The sequence below is a fragment of the Cherax quadricarinatus genome, chromosome 19 (genome assembly GCF_038502225.1).
Source record: "Cherax quadricarinatus isolate ZL_2023a chromosome 19, ASM3850222v1, whole genome shotgun sequence".
Taxonomy (NCBI): domain Eukaryota; kingdom Metazoa; phylum Arthropoda; class Malacostraca; order Decapoda; family Parastacidae; genus Cherax; species Cherax quadricarinatus.
The window spans coordinates 25846053-25867354 of record NC_091310.1 but is presented as its reverse complement, the minus strand read 5'-3'; the positions used below and the strand labels follow the sequence as shown (position 1 = coordinate 25867354).

Sequence of the window (21302 nt, the reverse complement as noted above, 5' to 3'; positions counted from 1 at the left end):
TCTTTACTTTCTTGAGTTTATATGATTTGATAGTCTTATGCATGATGCAATGATAATAATGGTCAGTGATTTATAAAGGGAAATAATAGTGCTGTAGTGGTTATGCTGAATATAATAGGTACATGATGTCACTACTTCAATAGCCTAATCTAATAATACTATGCTGTCTTGAGTTTATTCTCTTTAAAGTGCATGATTTAACAAGATAGTTATAATGGCTGTTGGTAAATGGTTTTGGTTGTCTTGATGTACTTTCCCTATTTAAATTTAATCTAAATAGCCCTAATGTATTTAATTAGGCCTTAAACAGGCTCACACCGACCCCCCCCCCCACCCCCAAGCTGGAAGGGGTCACTTCGCTTACCCGTAACTCAAAGGGGCCCCGCCAATCTGAATAGCCTAGGGCCCGGAGACTTCTTAATCCGGCCCTGTATCCATCCTATCATTCTCGTACCGGATGAGGTAGATACATTGTTGTGGTCTTTAAAGGTGAGATCCTCTGACATTATCACTCCCAGGTCCTTCACATTACTTTTCCTCTCTATTGTATGGTTAGAATTAGTCGTATACAATGACACATTTTTAATTTCTTCAAGTAGTAGGTTGGTAGACAGCAACCACCCAGGGAGGTGCTACTGTCTTGCCAAGTGAGTGTAAAACAAAAGCCTGTAATTGTTTTACATGATGGTAGGATTGCTGGTGTCTTTTGTCTGTTTCATAAATATGCAAGATTACAGGTACATCTTGCTACTTCTACTTAGACTTAGGTCACACTACACATACATGTACACGTTTATTTATACACACTTATCTAAGTTTTCTTTGATTTTATCTTCATATTTTTTGTTCTTATTAGTTTTCCTTTTATATCCATGGGGAAGTGGAATAAGAATCTTTCCTCCGTAAGCCATGCGTGTTGTAAAAGTCAACTAAAATGCCGGGAACAATGGGCTAGTAACCCCTTTTCCTGTAATTACTAAAAAGAATAATAAGAAGAAAATTGTCAAGGTGGGATGTCTGAATGTGCATGGATGTTGTGCGAATGATAAGAAAGAGATGATTGTGGATGTTATGAAGGAGAAGAAGCTGGATGTCCTGGCTTTAAGTGAAAAAGCTGAAGGGGGTGGGAGAGATTCAGTGGAGAGGAATAAATGGGATTAGGTTAGGGGTTTCAAATAGAGTTAGAGCTAAAGAAGGAGTAGCAATGATGTTGAAGGATAAGTTATGGCAGGAAAAGAGGGATTATGTGGAGTAAAATAAAGGTTTGATGTGAAAAGTGGGTTATAGTAAGCGTATATACACCTTGGAGAAGAGAGAAGTATGGAGGAGAGAGAGAGAGAGAGAGAGATTTTGGGAAATGTTGACTGAATGCATGGGGAGTTTTGAACCAAGTGTGAGAGTACTTGTGGTTGGGGTAAATGAAAATGGGGAGCCTTTAATTGAGCTATGTGTAGAAAGAGGTTTGGTAATAAGTAATACATATTTTATAAAAAAGCGGATAAATAAATATACAAGGTATGATATAGCAAGTAATGAAAGTAGTTTGTTAGATTATGTATTGGTGGATAAAAGGTTGATGGGTAGGCTCCAGGATGTACACGTTTATAGAAGGGCAACTGATATATCGGATCATTATTTAGTTGTAGCTACAGTTAGAGCAAGAGGTAGATGGGACAAGAGGAAAAAGGCAACAACAAGTAAGAGGGAGGTGAAAGTGTATAAACTAAGGGAGGAGGAAGTTCGGGTGAGATATAAGCAACTATTGGCAGAAAGGTGGGCTGGTGCAAGTATGAGTAGTGGGGGGGGGGGAGTTGAAGAGGGTTGGAATAGTTTTAAAAATGCAGTATTAGAATGTGGGGCAGAAGTTTGTGGTTATAGGAGGGTGGGTGCAGGAGGAAAGAGGAGTGATTGGTGGAATGATGAAGTAAAGGGTGTGATAAAAGAGAAAAACGTAGCTTATGAGAGGTTTTTACAAAGCAGAAGTATTATAAGAAGAGTAGAGTATATGGAGAGTAAAAGAAAAGTGAAGAGAGTGGTGAGAGAGTGCAAAACGAGAGCAGATGATAGAGTGGGAGAGGCACTGTCAAGAAATTTAGATGAAAATAAGAAAAAAGTTTGGAGTGAGATAAACAAGTTAAGAAAGCCTAGGGTATAAATGGATTTGTCAGTTTAAAACAGACTAGGGGAGTTAGTAGATGGGGAGATGGAGGTATTGGGTAGATGGCGAGAATATTTTGAGGAACTCTTAAGTGTCGACGATGAAAGGGAGGCGGTAATTTCATGCACTGGCCAGGGAGGTATACCATTTTTTAGGAGTGAAGAAGAGCAGGATGTGAGTGTGGGGGAGGTGCATGAGGCATTACATAGATTGAAAGGGGATAAAAGAGCTGGAACTGACGGGATCATGACAGAAATTTTAAAAGCAGGTGGGGATATAGTGTTGGAGTGGTTGGTATTTTTGTTTAATGTATGAAAGAGGGGAAGGTACCTAGGGATTAGCAGAGAGCATGTATAGTCCTTTTATATGAAGGGAAGGGGGACAAAAGAGATTGTAAAAATTATAGAGGAATAAGTTTACTGAGTATACCAGGAAAAGTTTATGGTAGGGTTATTATTGAAAGAATTAGAGGTAAGACAGAATGTAGGATTGTGGATGAGCAAGGAGGTTTTAGAGTGGGTAGGGGATGTGTAGATCAAGTGTTTACATTGAAGCATACATGTATATGTGAACAGTATTTAGATAAAGGAAGGGAAGTTTTTTTGCATTTATGGATTTAGAAAAGGCATATGATAGAGTGGATAGGAGAGCAATGTGGCAGATGTTGCAAGTATATGGAATAGGTGGTAAGTTACTAAATGCTGTAAAGAGTTTTTATGAGGATAGTGAGGCTCAGGTAGGGTGTAGAAGAGAGGGAGAATACTTCCTGGTAAAAGTAGGCCTTAGACAGGGATGTGTAATGTCACCATGGTTGTTTAATATATTTATAGATGGGGTTGTAAAAGAAGTAAATGCTAGGGTGTTCGGGAGAGGGGTGGGATTAAATTATGGGGAATCAAATACAGAATGGGAATTGGCAAAGTTACTTTTTGCTGATGATACTGTGCTTATGGGAGATTCTAAAGAAAAATTGCAAAGGTTAGCGGACGAGTTTGGGAGTGTGTGTAAAGGTAGAAAGTTGAAAGTGAACATAGGAAAGAGTAAGGTGATGAGAGTATCAAATGATATAGATAAAGAAAAATTGGATATCAAATTGGGGAGGAGGAGTATGGAAGTAGTGAATGTTTTCAGATATTTGGGAGTTGACGTGTCAGCGGATGGATTTATGAATGATGAGGTTAATCATAGAATTGATGAAGGAAAAAAGGCGAGTGATGCATTGAGGTATGTGTGGAGACAAAAAACATTATCTATGGAGGCAAAGAAGGGAATGTGTGAAAGTATAGTAGTACCAACACTCTTATAGGGGTGTGAAGCTTGGGTTATAAATGCTGCAACAAGGAGGCGGCTGGAAGCAGTGGAGATGACCTGTCTAAGGGCAATGTGTGGTGTAAATATTATGCAGAAAATTCGGAGTGTGGAAATTAGGAGAAGGTGTGGAGTTAATAAAAAATATTAGTCAGAGGGCTGAAGAGGGGTTGTTGAGGTGCTTCGGTCATTTAGAGAGAATGGATCAAAGTAGACTGACATGGAGAGCATATAAATCCGTAGGGGAAGGAAGGTGGGGTAGGGGTCGTCCTTGAAAAGGTTGGAGGGAGCGGGTAAAGGAGGTTTTGTGGGCGAGGGGCTTGGACTTCCAGCAAGCGTGCATGAGCATGTTAGATAGGAGTGAATGGAGACGAATGGTATTTGGGACCTGACAAGCTGTTGAAGTGTGAGCAGGATAATATTTAGTGAAGGGATTCAGGGGTCAGCCTAGGAAGGGTTGGCGGGAGGGGGTAAAGGAGGTTTTGTGTGCGAGGGGCTTGGACTTCCAGCAGGCATGCGTGAGCGTGTTTGATAGGAGTGAATGGAGACAAATGGTTTTTAATACTTGACGTGCTGTTGGAGTGTGAGCAAAGTAACATTTATGAAGGGATTCAGGGAAACCGGCAGGCCGGACTTGAGTCCTGGAGATGGGAAGTACAGTGCCTGCACTCTGAAGGAGGGGTGTTAATGTTGCAGTTTAAAAACTGTAGTGTAAAGCACCCTTCTGGCAAGACAGTGATGGAGTGAATGATGGTGAAAGTTTTTCTTTTTCGGGCCACCCTGCCTTGGTGGGAATCGGCCAGTGTGATAATAAAAATAATAAATAATTCAGGGAAACCGGTTATTTTTATTTAGCCGGACTTGAGGCCTGGAAATGGGAAGTACAATGCCCGCACTTTCAAGAAGGAGTTTGGGATATTGGCAGTTTGGAGGGATATGTTGTGTATCTTTATACGTATATGCTTCTAAACTGTTGTATTCTGAGCACCTCTGCAAAAGCAGTGATTGTATGTGTGTGAGGTGAAAGTGTTGAACGATGAAAGTATTTTCTTTTTGGGTATTTTCTTTCTTTTTGAGTCACCCTGCCTCAGTGGGAGATGGCAGACTTGTTAAAAAAAAATAAAAGTTTCCCATATCTGAGTAGTTGAAATTCTCCTCATTGAACTTCATATTGTTTTGAGTGACCCATTCGAAGATTTGGTTGATGTCCGCTTGGAGTCTTGTGGTGTCTTCGATGGAGGTCACTGCCATGGTAATCCGGGTGTCATCCGCAAAGGAAGACATGGAGCTATGGCCTACATCTCTGTGTGTCAGAAATGAGGATGAGGAGGAGAATGGGAGCTAGTACTGTGCCTTGTGGAACAGAGCTTTTTACTGTGGCTACTTGGGACTTTACTTGGTTTACTATTACTCTTTGTGTTCTATTTGTCAGGAAGTTGTAGATCCATCTACCAACTTTTCCCGTTTTACCTTTATCACACATTTTGTGTGCTATTACACCATTGTCACACTTGTGGAAAGCATTTGCAAAGTCTCTGTATACTACATCTGTATTTTGTTTATCCTCTACAGCATCCAGGACCTTGTCATAGTGGTCCAGTAGTTGGGACAGGCAGGAGCGACCTGCTCTGAACCCGTGTTGCCCTGGGTTTTGTAATTGATGGGACTCTAGGTGGTTGGCTATCTTGCTTCTTAGAACCCTCTCAAAGATTTTTATTACATGGGATGTTATTGCTATCGGTCTGTAGTTCTTTGCAATTGCTTTACTGCCACCTTTGTGGAGTGGGGCTATGTCTATTGTTTTTAGTGTGTGTGTGGGATGACCCCTGTGTCTATGCTCCCTCTCCATAAAATGCTGAAGGCACGCGATAGGGGCTTCTTGCAATTCTTGATGAACACGGAGTTCCACGAGTCTGGGCCTGGGGCAGAGTGCATGGGCATGTCATTAATTGCCTCTTCAAAGTCTTGTGGAGTTAGAAAAATATCCAAGATTTTTGAGACGACCAAATTTTGGGTTTCGTTCATAAAGAATTCATTTGGATTGTCGACCCTTAGTCTGGGCAGTAAAGAATTCATTTGGATTGTCGACCCTTAGTCTGGGCAGTGGCTCGCTGAACACTGAGTCATATTGGGACTTTAGTATCTCACTCATTTCTTGGCTGTCATCTGTGTATGTCCCATCCCGCCTAAACAGGGGCCCAATACTGGATGTTGTTTTCCCCTTAGATTTGGCATAAGAGAAGAAGTATTTTTTTTTTTTTCAATTTCATTTATGGCTTTTAGTTCTTCCTGTGATTCTTGTCTCCTGTAAGATTCCTTCAGCTTAAGTTCGATATTTGCAATTTCATTGACTAGTGCCTCCCTTCGTATTTCAGATATATTGGCCCCACTCAGCAGCTCTGTGACTCGTTGCCTTCATCTGTATAGGGAATGTCTCTCTCTTTCTCTAGTTTACATCTTTTCTTTCTTTTTCTTAATGGAATGTGTCTTGAGCAGATCTCAAGAACCACAGAATTCATTTTTTCAAGGCAAATGTTCGGATTCGTGTTATTTAGGACATCTTCCCAGCTTGTTTCATTTAGGACATGGTTTACTTGATCCCATTGTATGTTTTTGTTATTGAAATTGAATTTCGTGAAGAGGCCGTCATGACTGCTCACATTTTGCTGGTCCAGAGCCCTGTGCATACATGTCTATACCTCTATTATTTTGTAATCTGAGTGTATTGTCTTTGATACAGTTATATTACGTATCAGATGGTGCATAGATTTAATAGTTCGTGTGTGTGTAAATGTTCAGCTGAGCTGCTATACTCCTCCATTTTGGGTGCCTCAAGTTGAAATCTCCTAGTAGTAAAATGTTTGGGGCAGGAGTTGGGAGATTTTCCAGACAGTGGTCAATTTTCTCAAGCTGCTCCTGGAATTGCTGGGAAGTTGCATCTGGAGGCTTGTATACTACCATAATGACAAGGTTTTGGTTTTCACTCTTTACCACCAAAACTTCAACTACATCATTTGAAGTGTTTAGTAGTTCTGTGCAAATGAGTGACTGTGACACAGGCCAACCGCCCCTTGTTGCCTGTTTAGTCTGGCACATCGGAATAGGTTATAACCTGGAATCAATATTTTGTTGTCATAATGATCCTTTATGTGGGCCTCTGTAAATGCTGCAAACATTGCATTTGACTCTGTGAGCAGTCCTGTGATGTAAGGAATTTTGTTGTTTTTTTGACAGCTTTAGACCCTGTATGTTTGCAAAGACAAATGTTGTATTGGTGGAATTTAGGGGGGCTTTTATTTGCTGGCTCTAATATCTATTGTTCTGGAGTAGAGGCCAGTGTCCATGCCTCTGCTCCAGAAGTGTTTTCAGGTGGTGTATGATTATTGACATTTCTTGCCAGTCTCTTTTTCCTCCTGGCCCTAAAAAACTGTCCCCGGAGAGGTTGTGACTCCTCTCTTTTGTTTCCCATAGTCTGGCTGGTCTGTGTCTTCTAGTCCCCTTTAGATGATGCGTCTGGCAATGTGCATTGTAGCATTTTCTTTCATGGATTGATGGGTGACACATTTCTGGGTGAAATAAGTTACAGGAGGGGAAGTTGCACTCTCCTGTTATCATGTGGGTGCAGCATTTTTTGGGATGGTCAAAGGTGTATGTCTCACCTGTTTTACCAGATATACCATGCCTGCAGATACCCAAGGTATGGTATTTACATAGATTGTAATTCTGTTTGCTAGGATTTATTGTAGCTGCGTTCGCTGCTGGTGCATTTATTTTTCCTGTTTCCTCCCTATCTTTCTGCCCTGTATGGACATCAGTGCTTCCATCAGGTTTTGCTGGTAGTGTGTCAACACTATTCCCTGAGGCACCATCCCATTTTGATCCATCTCCAGCAGTATCTATTTTGAACGTCTGTGGACTGAAAAACGTGTTCACTGTCCTCCAGGACAACACTAGTACCCTCATGAGCACTGTCTTCTAAGACATCATTAGGATCCTCTGGAGCACTTTCTTCCAGGACAACGCTAGCACCCTCAGCACTGTCCTCCAGGACAGCACTAGCACCCTCAGGAGCACTGTCCACGACAGCCCCGTCCCTACCACTCATCTTATTTTCCCAGGTGTCATACCATGCTGATATGTCTTTCAAGAAGGATGTTTTACTCGTGTTCTTGTCTTTTAATACAGATGTCATTTCCTCATACAGGTGTATCTCGTTTGGGCAGACCCAAAAACATCTCTCTGAGTTTGACAAGTGTGGTCACTGGTTTAAAATCCCTGCATATACCATGGGACCATTGACCACAGAGATGGCAAGCAATCCAGGCCCGTTTTCATCCCTTACCCTTTCTGCAGAGTACACACATCTTCATGGTGGTGGTCATCTTACAATACCTGACAACTCTCCTAGCTAGCTAGTCTATAATTCCCCAAAGTATTTAATTTTTTGTAACAGTTCTTCTGATTTGGCTTTATTTCCAATGAAACCATTTGAATCCGCCCGAATCCAGTGAATCCGGACGAATCCAGTTAGTGGATCACTGTATATATCTTTTTACTAATAATCACTTTAACCTCGTCTTAAAACTATGTATGGTTCCTGCCTCCACTACATCACTTGCCACAACTCTGTGACTAGAGAAATACTTCCTAACATTTCTTTGACTCATCTGAGTCTTCAGCTTCCAATTGTGACCCCTTGTTTCTGTGTCCCATCTCTGGAACATCCTGTCTCTGTCGACCTTGTCAATTCCTCGCGGCCTTTTGTATGTCATTATCATGTCTTCTCTCCTAACCCTCCTGTCCTCCATTGTTGTCAGGCCGTGCACGCGCGCGTGTGCGTGTGTGTGTGTGCGCGTGTGTGTGTACTCACCTATATGTGGTTGCAGGGGTTGAGTCATAGCTCCTAGCCCCGCCTCTTCACTGGTCGATAGTAATTCACTCTCTCCCTGCTCCATGATATTTGTCATACCTCTTCTTAAAGCTATTAATGGAACTTGCTTCCACTACTTCACTCTCCAGATTATTCCAGTTCCTGACAACTCTAAGACTAAAGAAATACTTCCTAACATCCCTATGACTCATCTGGGTTTTCAGTTTCCAATTGTGTCCCCTTGTTTCTGTATTTCATCTCTGAAACATTCGATCCTTGTCCACCTTGTCAATGCCTCTTAGTATTTTATACGTTGTTATCATGTCCCCTCTATATCTCCTATCCTCTAGTGTCATCAGGTTGAGTTCCCTTAATCTCTCCTCTTAAGACATACCCCTCAGTTCCGGGACTAATCGTGTTGCAAATTTTTGCACTTTCTCCAATCTCGCGATGTGTTTGACTAAGTGAGGGTTCCATACTGGCGTTGCATATTCCAGTATAGGCCTTACGTACACTGTATACAATGTCGTGAATGACTCCTTACTCAGATGTCTAAACGCCAATCTCAGGTTTGCCAATCTCCCATATGCTGCAGCAGTTATTTGATTGATGTGTGCCTCAGGGGACATGTTCATTATAATGCTTACCCCAAGATCCTTTTCTTTAACTGACGTTTGCAGCTGTTGGTTTCCTAACCTGTACTCCGTCTGCGGTCTTCTGTGTTCTTCCCCAATCTTCATGACCTTACACTTACTGGGGTTAAACTCCAGGAGCCATTTGTCGGACCATACTTGTAGTTTGTCCAGATCCCCTTGTAATCTTAACTGATCCTCTCCCACTTGTATTCTCCTCATCAGTTTCACATCATCAGCGAACAGTGACACTTCTGAATCTATTTCTTCCATTATGTCATTCACGTATACAAGAAACAGCACCAGGCCTAGGACTGAACCTTGTGGAACCCCACTTGACACATTCGCCCACTCTGACACTTCAGCACGTACCAACACACGTTGTTTCCTTCCTGTCAGGTATTCCCTGATCCATTGCAGTACTTTCCCCGCTATTCCTGCCTGCTCCTCTAATTTTTGCACCAGTCTCTTGTGTGGTACTATGTCAAAAGCCTTCTTGCAATCTAAAAAGATGCAATCTACCCATCCCTCTCTCTCCTGTCTTACTTCTGTTACCTTATTGTAGAACTCAGTAAATTTGTGAGACAGGATTTCCCATCTCTGAAGCCATGCTGACTGTCATGTATGAGCCCAATCTTTTCAATGTGTTCCACTACTTTTCTCCTGATAATCTTTTCCATGACTTTACATACTATACAAGTCAGTGACACTGGTCTGTAGTTTAATGCTGCCTGTCTGTCCCCTTTCTTAAAAATTGGAACTACATGTGCTGTCTTCCACGCCTTAGGCAACTGCCCTGTTTCGATAGATTTACTGAAGATTGCTGCTAATGGCACACACAGTTCCTCTGCTCCCTCTCTCAGTATCCATGGAATCCATGGAGATATGTTATCTGGGCCCACCGCCTTTGAGGTATCGACTTCATCTAGCAGTTTCTTCACCTCTACCTTGGTTATGTGTATTGTGTCCAGCGCCTGCTGGTGCACCCTACCTCCACAGTTTGCTGGAAGCATTCCTGACTCTACTGTGAATACTTCTCTAACTCTTTTGTTGAGTTCATCACACTTCTTGGTCACTCTTCATGACCTCCCCTCCTTCTTTCCTCAGTCTGATTACCTGGTCCTTGACTGTTGTTTTTCTCCTAATGTGACTGTATAACAACTTTGGTTCAGATTTGGCTTTTGATGCTATGTCGTTCTCGTATTGCCTCTGGGCCTCTCTCCTTATCCTTGCATATTCGTTTCTGGTTCTTCTGCTCAGCTCCTTGTTTTCTTGAGTCCTTTGCCTTCTATACCTTTTCCATGCTCTAGCACACTTGGCTTTGACCTCTTTACACCTCCAATTAAACCATGGGCTCACTCTTGTCTTACCATTTTTTCTGTTGCCCTTTGGTATGAACCTTTCCTCTACCTCCCTGCACTTAGTGGTTACTATTTCCATCATTTCATTTACTGTCTTTCCATCTAGTTCTCTTTCCCACTGCACTTCATGTAGGAAACTTCTCATTCCTATGTAGTCCCCTTTTTTGAAGTTTGGTTTCTCTCTTTGTTCTCGTGCTGCTGCATTCTCCACTGTTAACTCAACAAGATATTCAAAACTCAGGACATCATGATCACTAGCGCCAAGGGGTCTTTCATGGGTGATATCCATTATGTCTGAACTATTCAAGGTAGGTGTGTGTGTGTGTGTACTCACCTAGTTGTACTCACCTAGTTGAGGTTGCAGGGGTTGAGTCCAAGCTCCTGGCCCCGCCTCTTCACTGGTCGCTACTAGGTCACTCTCCCTGAACCGTGAGCTTTATCATACCTCTGCTTAAAGTTATGTATGGATCCTGCCTCCACTACATCGCTTCCCAAACTATTCCACTTCCTGACTACTCTGTGGCTGAAGAAATACTTCCCAACATCCCCGTGATTCATCTGTATCTTCAGCTTCCAACTGTGTCCCCTTGTTGCTGTGTCCCATCTCTGGAACATCCTGTCTTTGTCCACCTTGTCAATTCCTCTCAGCATTTTGTATGTCGTTATAATGTCCCCCCTATCTCTCCTGTCCTCCAGTGTCGTCAGGTCGATTTCCCTTAACCTCTCCTCGTAGGACATACCCCTTAGCTCTGGGACTAGTCTTGTTGCAAACCTTTGCACTATGTGTGTGTGTGTGTGTGTGTGTGTGTGTGTGTGTGTGTGTGTGTGTGTGTGTGTGTGTGTGTGTGTGTGTGTGTGTGTGTGTGTGTGTGTGTGTGTGTGCACGTGTGTGCACGTGTGTGCACGTGTGTGCGCGTGTGTGCGCGCATGTGTGTGCGCGCATGTGTGTGCGCATGTGTGTGCGCGCGTGTGTGTGCGTGTGTGTGCGTGTGTGTGCGTGTGTGTCCGTGTGTGTCCGTGTGTGTCCGTGTGTGTCCGTGTGTGTCCGTGTGTGTCCGTGTGTGTCCGTGTGTGTGCGTGTGTGTGCGTGTGTGTGCGTGTGTGTGCATGTGTGTGCGTGTGTGTGCGTGTGTGTGCGTGTGTGTGCGTGTGTGTGCGTGTGTGCGTGTGTGTGTGTGTGTGTGTGTGTGTGTGTGTGTGTGTGTGTGTGTCTGTCTGTGTCTGTCTGTGTCTGTCTGTGTCTGTGTCTGTGTCTGTGTCTGTGCCTGTGTCTGTACTCACCTAGTTGAGGTTGCGGGGGTCGAGTCTGAGCTCCTGGCCCCGCCTCTTCACTGATCGCTACTAGGTCACTCTCCCTGAGCCGTGAGCTTTATCATACCTCTGTTTAAAGCTATGTATGGATCCTGCCTCCACTACATCGCTTCCCAAACTATTCCACTTACTGACTACTCTGTGGCTGAAGAAGTACTTCCTAACATCCCTGTGATTCATCTGTGTCTTCAGCTTCCAACTGTGTCCCCTTGTTACTGTGTCCAATCTCTGGAACATCCTGTCTTTGTCCACCTTGTCAATTCCTCTCAGTATTTTGTATGTCGTTATCATGGCCTCCCTCTCTCTCCTGTCCTCCAGTGTCGTCAGGTTGATTTCCCTTAACCTCTCCTCGTAGGACATACCTCTTAGCTCTGGGACTAGTCTTGTTGCAAACCTTTGCACTTTCTCTAGTTTCTTTACGTGCTTGGCTAGGTGTGGGTTCCAAACTGGTGCCGCATACTCCAATATGGGGCTAATGTACACGGTGTACAGGGTCCTGAATGATTCCTTATTAAGATGTCGGAATGCTGTTCTGAGGTTTGCTAGGCGCCCATATGCTGCAGCAGTTATTTGGTTGATGTGCGCTTCAGGAGATGTGCCTGGTGTTATACTCACCCCAAGATCTTTTTCCTTGAGTGAGGTTTGTAGTCTCTGGCCCCCTAGACTGTACTCCGTCTGCGGTCTTCTTTGCCCTTCCCCAATCTTCATGACTTTGCACTTGGTGGGATTGAACTCCAGGAGCCAATTGCTGGACCAGGTCTGCAGCCTGTCCAGATCCCTTTGTAGTTCTGCCTGGTCTTCGATCGAGTGAATTCTTCTCATCAACTTCACGTCATCTGCAAACAGGGACACCTCAGAGTCTATTCCTTCCGTCATGTCGTTCACAAATACCAGAAACAGCACTGGTCCTAGGACTGACCCCTGTGGGACCCCGCTGGTCACAGGTGCCCACTCTGACACCTCGCCACGTACCATGACTCGCTGCTGTCTTCCTGACAAGTATTCCCTGATCCATTGTAGTGCCTTCCCTGGTATCCCTGCTTGGTCCACCAGTTTTTGCACCAATCTCTTGTGTGGAACTGTGTCAAAAGCCTTCTTGCAGTCCAAGAAAATGCAATCCACCCACCCCTCTCTCTCTTGTCTTACTGCTGTCACCATGTCATAGAACTCCAGTAGGTTTGTGACACAGGATTTCCCGTGCAGGGGTTGAGACTCAGCTCCTGGCCCTGCCTCTTCACTGATCACTACTAGGTCCTCTCTCTGCTTCCTGAGCTTTGTCATATCTCGTCTTAAAGCTATGTATCGTTCCTTCCTCCACTACATCACTTGCTAGGCTGTTTCACTTCCTGACAACTCTGTGACTGAAGAAATACTTCCTAACATCCCTGTGACTCGTCTGACTCTTCAGCTTCCAATTGTGACCCCTTGTTTCTGTGTCCCCTCTCTGGAACATCCTGTCTCTGTCCACCTTATCTATTCCCCGCAGTATATTGTATGTCGTTATCATGTCTCCCCTGACCCTTCTGTCCTCCAGTGTTGTCAGTCCGCTTTCCCTCAACCTTTCATTGTAGGACATTCCCCTGAGCTCTGGAACTAGCCTTGTTACAAACCTTTGTAGTGTGTGTGTGTGTGTGAGAGAGAGAGAGAGAGTGTGTGTGTGTGTGCCTGTGCCTGTGTGTGTGTGCCTGTGTACTCACCTATTTGTGGTTGCAGGGGTCGAGTCATAGCTTCTGGCCCCACCTCTTCACTGATTGCTACTAGGTCCTCTCTCTCCCTGCCCCATGATTATTATTATTATAATCAAGGGGGAAGCGCTAAACCCGGAGGATTATACAGCGCCTGGGGGGGGGATGTGGAAGGCATTCAGGCTTAATTCGGGGAACTGGAGCACAGATCCAATTCCCTAAATCAAGAGCCCCTCACCAACATCAAGGAACCTTCCTTGAGGGGCCCTGCCCCATGAGCTTTATCATACCTCGCCTTAAAACTATGTATGGTTCCCGCCTCCACTACGTCACTTTCTAGGCTATTCCACGGCCTGACTACTCTGTGACTGATGAAATACTTCCTAACATCCCTTTGATTCATCTGAGTCTTCAACTTCCAATGGTGACCTCTTGTGTCTGTGTCCCTTCTCTGGAACATCCCGTCTTTGTCCACCTTGTCTATTCCGCGCAGTATTTTATATGTCGTTATCATGTCTCCCCTGACCCTCCTGTCCTCCAGTGTGTGCCTGTGTGTGTGCGCCTGTATGCGTGTGCCTGTATGCGTGTGCCTGTGTGTGTGCCCCTGTGTGTGCGCGCCTGTGTGTGCGCGCCTGTGTGTGCGCGCCTGTGTGTGCGCGCCTGTGTGTGCGCCTGTGTGTGCCTGTGTGTGTGTGCCTGTGTGTGTGTGCCTGTGTGTGTGTGCCTGTGTGTGTGTGCCTGTGTGTGTGTGCCTGTGTGTGTGTGTGTGTGTGTGTGTGCCTGTGTGTGTGTGTGTGCGTGTGCCTGTGTGAGTGTGCCTGTGTGAGTGTGTCTGTGTGTGAGTGTGTCTGTGTGTGAGTGTGTGTCTGTGTGTGAGTGTGTGTGTGTGTGTGTGTGTGTGTGTGTGTGTGTGTGTGTGTGTGTGTGTGTGTGTGTGTGTGTGTCTGTCTGTCTGTCTGTCTGTCTGTCTGTCTGTCGTGGGTCATTGGGCTAATCCAGGGGGTTGGGTCATTGGGCTAATCCGGGGGGAAGGACATGGACCTGCTCCGCATGGGTCAGTAGGCCTGTTGCAGTGTTCCTTCTTTCTTATGTTCTCTCTGTCTGTCTCTGTCTGTGTCTATTCCTTGAGAGTTAACCTTATCATTTATAATGTAATTATAAGCAATTTTTCTCACCATCCATATGTTATCCTTACTCAGCTCATGTCTAAGCCCCCAGGATGTAACCCTCAATAGTCAACTAACACCAAGGTACCGTACTACTCTTACTGCAAGGTGAAGAGGGATAGCAGGTTAAGGAAACATGCCTATGTTTCCACCCATTCCAGGGATCAAAACCACAGACCCTCAGTATGTGAGCTGAGTTTGTTGACAACTGAGCCACAGGATGCTCAGTTTAGAGCCATTTGATGGTGCCATCACACCCTCTTCATCTGTCAAGAAACTTCAGCAAACTCCATTTTCATACCTTTTACTACATTGTTGTAATAATTTTTTCAATTGGACATCCTGTATATTACCTATACAATATTTATGGAGTGTGTACTACCTATACAATATTTATAGACTGCAAAATAACCTCAACGAAAACCAAGCTCCAAGAAGTACACTAAAAAAATACATCAATAACAAATCCAAGGCTTTTCACACCCCTCCATTCAAGTGTAAGGAAAATCAACAGACCCTTAACTATCTTCAAAAAGTAACTTTATTATTATTATTAAAGATTAGCCGGTATTCTCCCGGCCGGGGCCTTTTCCAAGTGGTGGCCCGGCCTTGGCTCCCTCTTTAAGAAGTGTCTGAGACCTAAGTCTTCCATGGGAGGAGGCACAAGTACCTCCTCATTTTTGGGATCAACTGTCCCCAGGCCTAGCCACAAGCTAGGCCTCTCTGGTCTGCCATCCCCGCCCCAAGGGGGCAAATGGGTATGACAGTCTTATGAGCTAAAGGCTCGGGCTCAGGCACCTACCCTACCCTAGAAGGGTTAGGCATGGTATCGATGATGTAAAAAGTAACTTGACAAATTCCATAAAATAATTCTTGATTAGCTGGGCTCCGGTGGTTTTGCTGGGCTGCATATTGCTAACATCACACTGGGCTGGGGGGGGGGGGGGGGGGTCAAGGTTCCCCAAAACTATTAACGGATATATAGTTATATTTATTTATTTTATTTATTTATTTTTTTATTTATTTATTTATTTCCAATTTGAGCACACATACAGAGGTATAAAAAAATACAGATAAGAGCAGTATGCCAAAGCCACTTATACTATGCATAGCATTACGGGCTGGCTTAAAATTAACTTAAGATTAACTAAGCAATGATGAAATCAGTGATAAAACATTAATGTAAACAGATTACTATAAAGCACAAGTGAGTATTACAAAGACAGGTCATATGGTTGCTTGCATTGTTGTACATTCAGTCGTATGGAGTATTCTGTTAGGTAGTGTATTTAAAAAATAATAAAGTTAGATTGGGTTTTAGGTTTAAACATTTATGTGATATAATTGTGAGAAACATTTAAGATATACAATTTATAAGGTTCAGTTATTCAGTATTTATTTGGTTTTGGGTGAGTAAGTGATCTTTGAGAAGAGACTTGAATTTATAAACAGGTAGTGTTTCTTTTATATTTACAGGTAATGAATTCCAGATTTTAGGGCCTTTTATGTGCATTGAGTTTTTGCATAGCGTGAGATGGACACGAGGAACATCAAAGAGTGATCTGTGCCTTGTGTTATGGTCATGTGTTCTGTTGAGATTGGCAAGGAGATGTTTGAGGGGGGGTTAATATCAGAGTTAAGTGTTCTATGTATGTAATAGGTGCAGTAATAAGTATGGATGTTTTGTATGGTGAGTAGGTTTAGTGTTTTGAATATTGGTGGAGTGTGCTGCCTGTAGTGAGAATTTGTTATCATTCTAACTGATTATGATTTTATGTACTTCAGTACAGTACTCGAGAAGCAAAATAATGCCACAAAAATTTATATTTCCATCCAAATCATAGTATATTAATGTTCTTAAGCAGTTGTAGAAAGAATTATATTTACAACATTTTTTTTTATCTCGTGTGATTAACATCTACCTCAAATGAGTGACACCATTATGTCGTTAGAGAATATTGTTCATTGTGTACATTGACTTTGTGTCATTGGTCTGGACCCTATGTGTTTCTGCTTATCCTACACACCTTTTGTGTAATGTGTTTCTCAAACCATGATATGTGCTGTGCATATCACCACTGGTAAAACTTTCACTTGTTTGATGCAGTTGCTGCACTTTTAAAAATTTTATTCCTTGTGGTTCTCTGTATCATGTTCAAATTAATAAATAAATAAAAATAAATAAATAAATAAATAAATTTTAAACAGCAACATCTCCACCCGTCTCAAGGATGGGTGGGGATGTTTGTGGGTCATTGAATTATGTTCACTCGCTTCTGGTAAGACACCTACTGAATAAATGATGGTGAATGTGTTTCCTTATTTGGCTCACCTTACCTTAGTTGGAGGCAGCCATTGTGGTTAAAAAAAAAATAAATATATTTATTTTTTTTTATTATCACACTGGCCGATTCCCACCAAGGCAGGGTGGCCCGAAAAAGAAAAACTTTCACCATCATTCACTCCATCACTGTCTTGCCAGAAGGGTGCTTTACACTACAGTTTTTAAACTGCAACATTAACACCCCTCCTTCAGAGTGCAGGCACTGTACTTCCCATCTCCAGGACTCAAGTCCGGCCTGCCGGTTTCCCTGAATCCCTTCATAAATGTTACTTTGCTCACACCCCAACAGCACGTCAAGTATTAAAAACCATTTGTCTCCATTCACTCCTATCAAACACGCTCACGCATGCCTGCTGGAAGTCCAAGCCCCTCGCACACAAAACCTCCTTTACCCCCTCCCTCCAACCTTTCCTAGGCCGACCCCTACCCCACCTTCCTTCCACTACAGACTGATACACTCCTGAAGTCATTCTGTTTCGCTCCATTCTCTCTACATGTCCGAACCACCTCAACAACCCTTCCTCAGCCCTCTGGACAACAGTTTTGGTAATCCCGCACCTCCTCCTAACTTCCAAACTACGAATTCTCTGCATTATATTCACACCACACATTGCCCTCAGACATGACATCTCCACTGCCTCCAGCCTTCTCCTCGCTGCAACATTCATCACCCACGCTTCACACCCATATAAGAGTGTTGGTAAAACTATACTCTCATACATTCCCCTCTTTGCCTCCAAGGACAAAGTTCTTTGTCTCCACAGACTCCTAAGTGCACCACTCACCCTTTTCCCCTCATCAGTTCTATGATTCACCTCATCTTTCATAGACCCATCCGCTGACACGTCCACTCCCAAATATCTGAATACATTCACCTCCTCCATACTCTCTCTCTCCAATCTGATATCCAATCTTTCATCACCTAATGTTTTTGTTATCCTCATAACCTTACTCATTCCTGTATTCACTTTTAATTTTCTTCTTTTGCACACCCTACCAAATTCATCCACCAATCTCTGCAACTTCTCTTCAGAATCTCCCAAGAGCACAGTGTCGTCAGCAAAGAGCAACTGTGACAACTCCCACTTTATGTGCGATTCTTTATCTTTTAACTCCACGCCTCTTGCCAAGACCCTCGCATTTACTTCTCTTACAACCCCATCTATAAATATATTAAACAACCACGGTGACATCACACATCCTTGTCTAAGGCCTTCTTTTACTGGGAAATAATTTCCCTCTTTCCTACATACTCTAACTTGAGCCTCACTATCCTCGTAAAAACTCTTCACTGCTTTCAGTAACCTACCTCCTACACCATACACATGCAACATCTGCCACATTGCCCCCCTATCCACCCTGTCATATGCCTTTTCCAAATCCATAAATGCCACAAAGACCTCTTTAGCCTTATCTAAATACTGTTCACTTATATGTTTCACTGTAAACACCTGGTCCACACACCCCCTACCTTTCCTAAAGCCTCCTTGTTCATCTGCTATCCTATTCTCTGTGTTACTCTTAATTCTTTCAATAATAACTCTACCATACACTTTACCAGGTATACTCAACAGACTTATCCACCTATAATTTTTGCACTCTCTTTTGTCCCCTTTGCCTTTATACAAAGAAACTATGCATGCTCTCTGCCAATCCCTAGGTACCTTACCCTCTTCCATACATTTATTAAATAATTGCACCAACCACTCCAAAACTATATCCCCACCTGATTTTAACATTTCTATCTTTATCCCATCAATCCTGGCTGCCTTACCCCCTTTCATTTTACCTACTGCCTCACGAACTTCCCCCACACTCACAACTGGCTCTTCCTCACTCCTACAAGATGTTATTCCTCCTTGCCCTATACTCGAAATCATAGCTTCCCTATCTTCATCAACATTTAACAATTCCTCAAAATATTCCCTCCATCTTCCCAATACCTCTAACTCTCCGTTTAATAACTCTCCTCTCCTATTTTTAACTGACAAATCCATTTGCTCTCTAGGCTCCCTTAACTTGTTAATCTCACTCCAAAACTTTTTCTTATTTTCAACAAAATTTGTTGATAACATCTCACCCACTCTCTCATTTGCTCTCTTTTTACATTGCTTCACCACTCTCTTAACCTCTCTCTTTTTCTCCATATACTCTTCCCTCCTTGCATCACTTCTACTTTGTAAAAACTTCCCATATGCTAACTTTTTCTCCCTTACTACTCTCTCTACATCATCATTCTACCAATCGCTTCTCTTCCCTCCCGCACCCACTTTCCTGTAATCACAAACGTCTGCTGAACACTCTAACACTACATTTTTAAACCTACCCCATACCTCTTCGACCCCATTGCCTATGCTCTCATTAGACCATCTATCCTCCAATAGTTGTTTATATCTTACCCTAACTGCCTCCTCTTTTAGTTTATAAACCTTCTCCTCTCTCTTCCCTGATGCTTCTATTCTCCTTGTATCCCATCTACCTTTTACTCTCAGTGTAGCTACAACTAGAAAGTGATCTGATATATCTGTGGCCCCTCTATAAACATGTACATCCTGAAGTCTACTCAACAGTCTTTTATCTACCAATACATAATCCAACAAACTACTGTCATTTCGCCCTACATCATATCTTGTATACTTATTTATCCTCTTTTTCTTAAAATATGTATTACCTATAACTAAACCCCTTTCTATACAAAGTTCAATCAAAGGGCTCCCATTATCATTTACACCTGGCACCCCAAACTTACCTACCACACCCTCTCTAAAAGTTTCTCCTACTTTAGCATTCAGATCCCCTACCACAATTACTCTCACTTGGTTCAAAGGCTCCTATACATTCACTTAACATCTCCCAAAATCTCTCTCTCTCCTCTACATTCCTCTCTTCTCCAGGTGCATACATGCTTATTATGACCCACTTTTTGCATCCAACCTTTACTTTAATCCACATAATTCTTGAATTTACACATTCATATTCTCTTTTCTCCTTCCATAACTGATCCTTCAACATTACTGCTACCCCTTCCTTTGCTCTAACTCTCTCAGATAATCCAGATTTAATCCCATTTATTTCCCCCACCGAAACTCCCCTACCCCCTTCAGCTTTGTTTCGCTTAGGGCCAGGACATCCAACTTCTTTTCATTCATAACATCAGCAATCATCTGTTTCTTGTCATCCGCACTACATCCACGCACATTCAAGCATCCCAGTTTTATAAAGTTTTTCTTCTTCTCTTTTTTAGTAAATGTCTACAGGAGAAGGGGTTACTAGTCCATTGCTCCCGGCAATAATCTTCTGTAAAGCATCATGTCCTAAACAACTGAAGACAGAATTGCCTAAATGTACTGATTAAGTATTACAAGAAGTTGCTCAGTTTTAGTTAGTCCTCAGTAGAAAATCCCTTTATAGAATGGAAGGCCTGTAATCTTCATTACCTATGTACTCTTCCTCCCAACTCTCCTCTCATCTCTCCCTTTCATTCTGCTCTCTTTCCTCTCACACGCTTTCTCTACATGTGTAAAGTGAAGATGAAAACTGTGCAGAATTGTGAATGAAAAGACCTGTTTGGAAATGTCTGTTATTATGGGTCACCACCTACTTCTAAGTGTCATGAATTTGTTAACATGCATGACACACTGTACATTTACCTAATAGGAATAACAGCCTTTCCTCCTCTTTCTTCTTTACCTCTGTTTATCTGTCTCTGTTGTATATTTTAGACAGAGTTAATATTTTTAAGTGTCAAATGCTTCGTGGCTTGTAATGTGAGATGGTACAGGAAAATGGATCCCTATTCATAAAGAATTCACAAAAAAGTACAGGACTTCTTTAAGGATAATTATTGTTCATTCAGTGGTATCTTCCTTCACATGCATACAATGTATTTGCTATTTGCAGATATTGATATATAATATTGAGTTACTTTGTACATTTGCTCAAGTGCTTTTTAATATTCTGGCATTTCTCCAATTAGGTGACTGGGTGCGGCGGGACTCTGGTGTGGGAGCGGGTATAGACTCCTACTATGAATATCTATTAAAGGCCTACGTATTGTTGGGTGATGAAGGTTATCTCGAGAGATTTAATAAGGTATATTATGTCTTTATTGCATTTGTGATATCTTTATAACAATATATATCTGCCTTTGAGAAACATTATGAAACAATTTTACATTTTTAAATAATTTTACTGTATACAGTAGGGCCCCTCTTTATGGCATTCTGCTAATATGGACATTTCAAATTATGACCAAAATTTGCTATATGGCTCCTCCCACCGACTTTCTAATGCGATCACCTCTCACCATCCGGTTTGTTTACGGTCTCCATGAGTACATCACTCCATTATGTCTGGAAACTTTACAAAATTTCAAGTGTTTTAAAGTTATTGCATATTTTATATGTACAGTAGGGCCCCACTTATATGGCAGGTTAGGTACTAGGTTACTGCCAAAAAGCAGACATC

At 42.7% G+C, this 21302-nt stretch overlaps 1 protein-coding gene across 3 annotated transcripts in view; it reads left to right on the top strand.

The window, feature by feature from the left end:
• Edem2 (ER degradation enhancer, mannosidase alpha-like 2) overlaps positions 1 to 21302 on the top strand; it is a 285175-nt gene that overhangs the window by 66405 nt on the left and 197468 nt on the right. For all 3 annotated transcript variants that reach the window (XM_070086564.1, XM_070086565.1, XM_070086566.1), the window contains one exon: positions 20812 to 20927. In XM_070086564.1, the coding sequence (XP_069942665.1) occupies positions 20812 to 20927 (116 nt within the window). The remainder of the gene's footprint in view (positions 1 to 20811; positions 20928 to 21302) is intronic.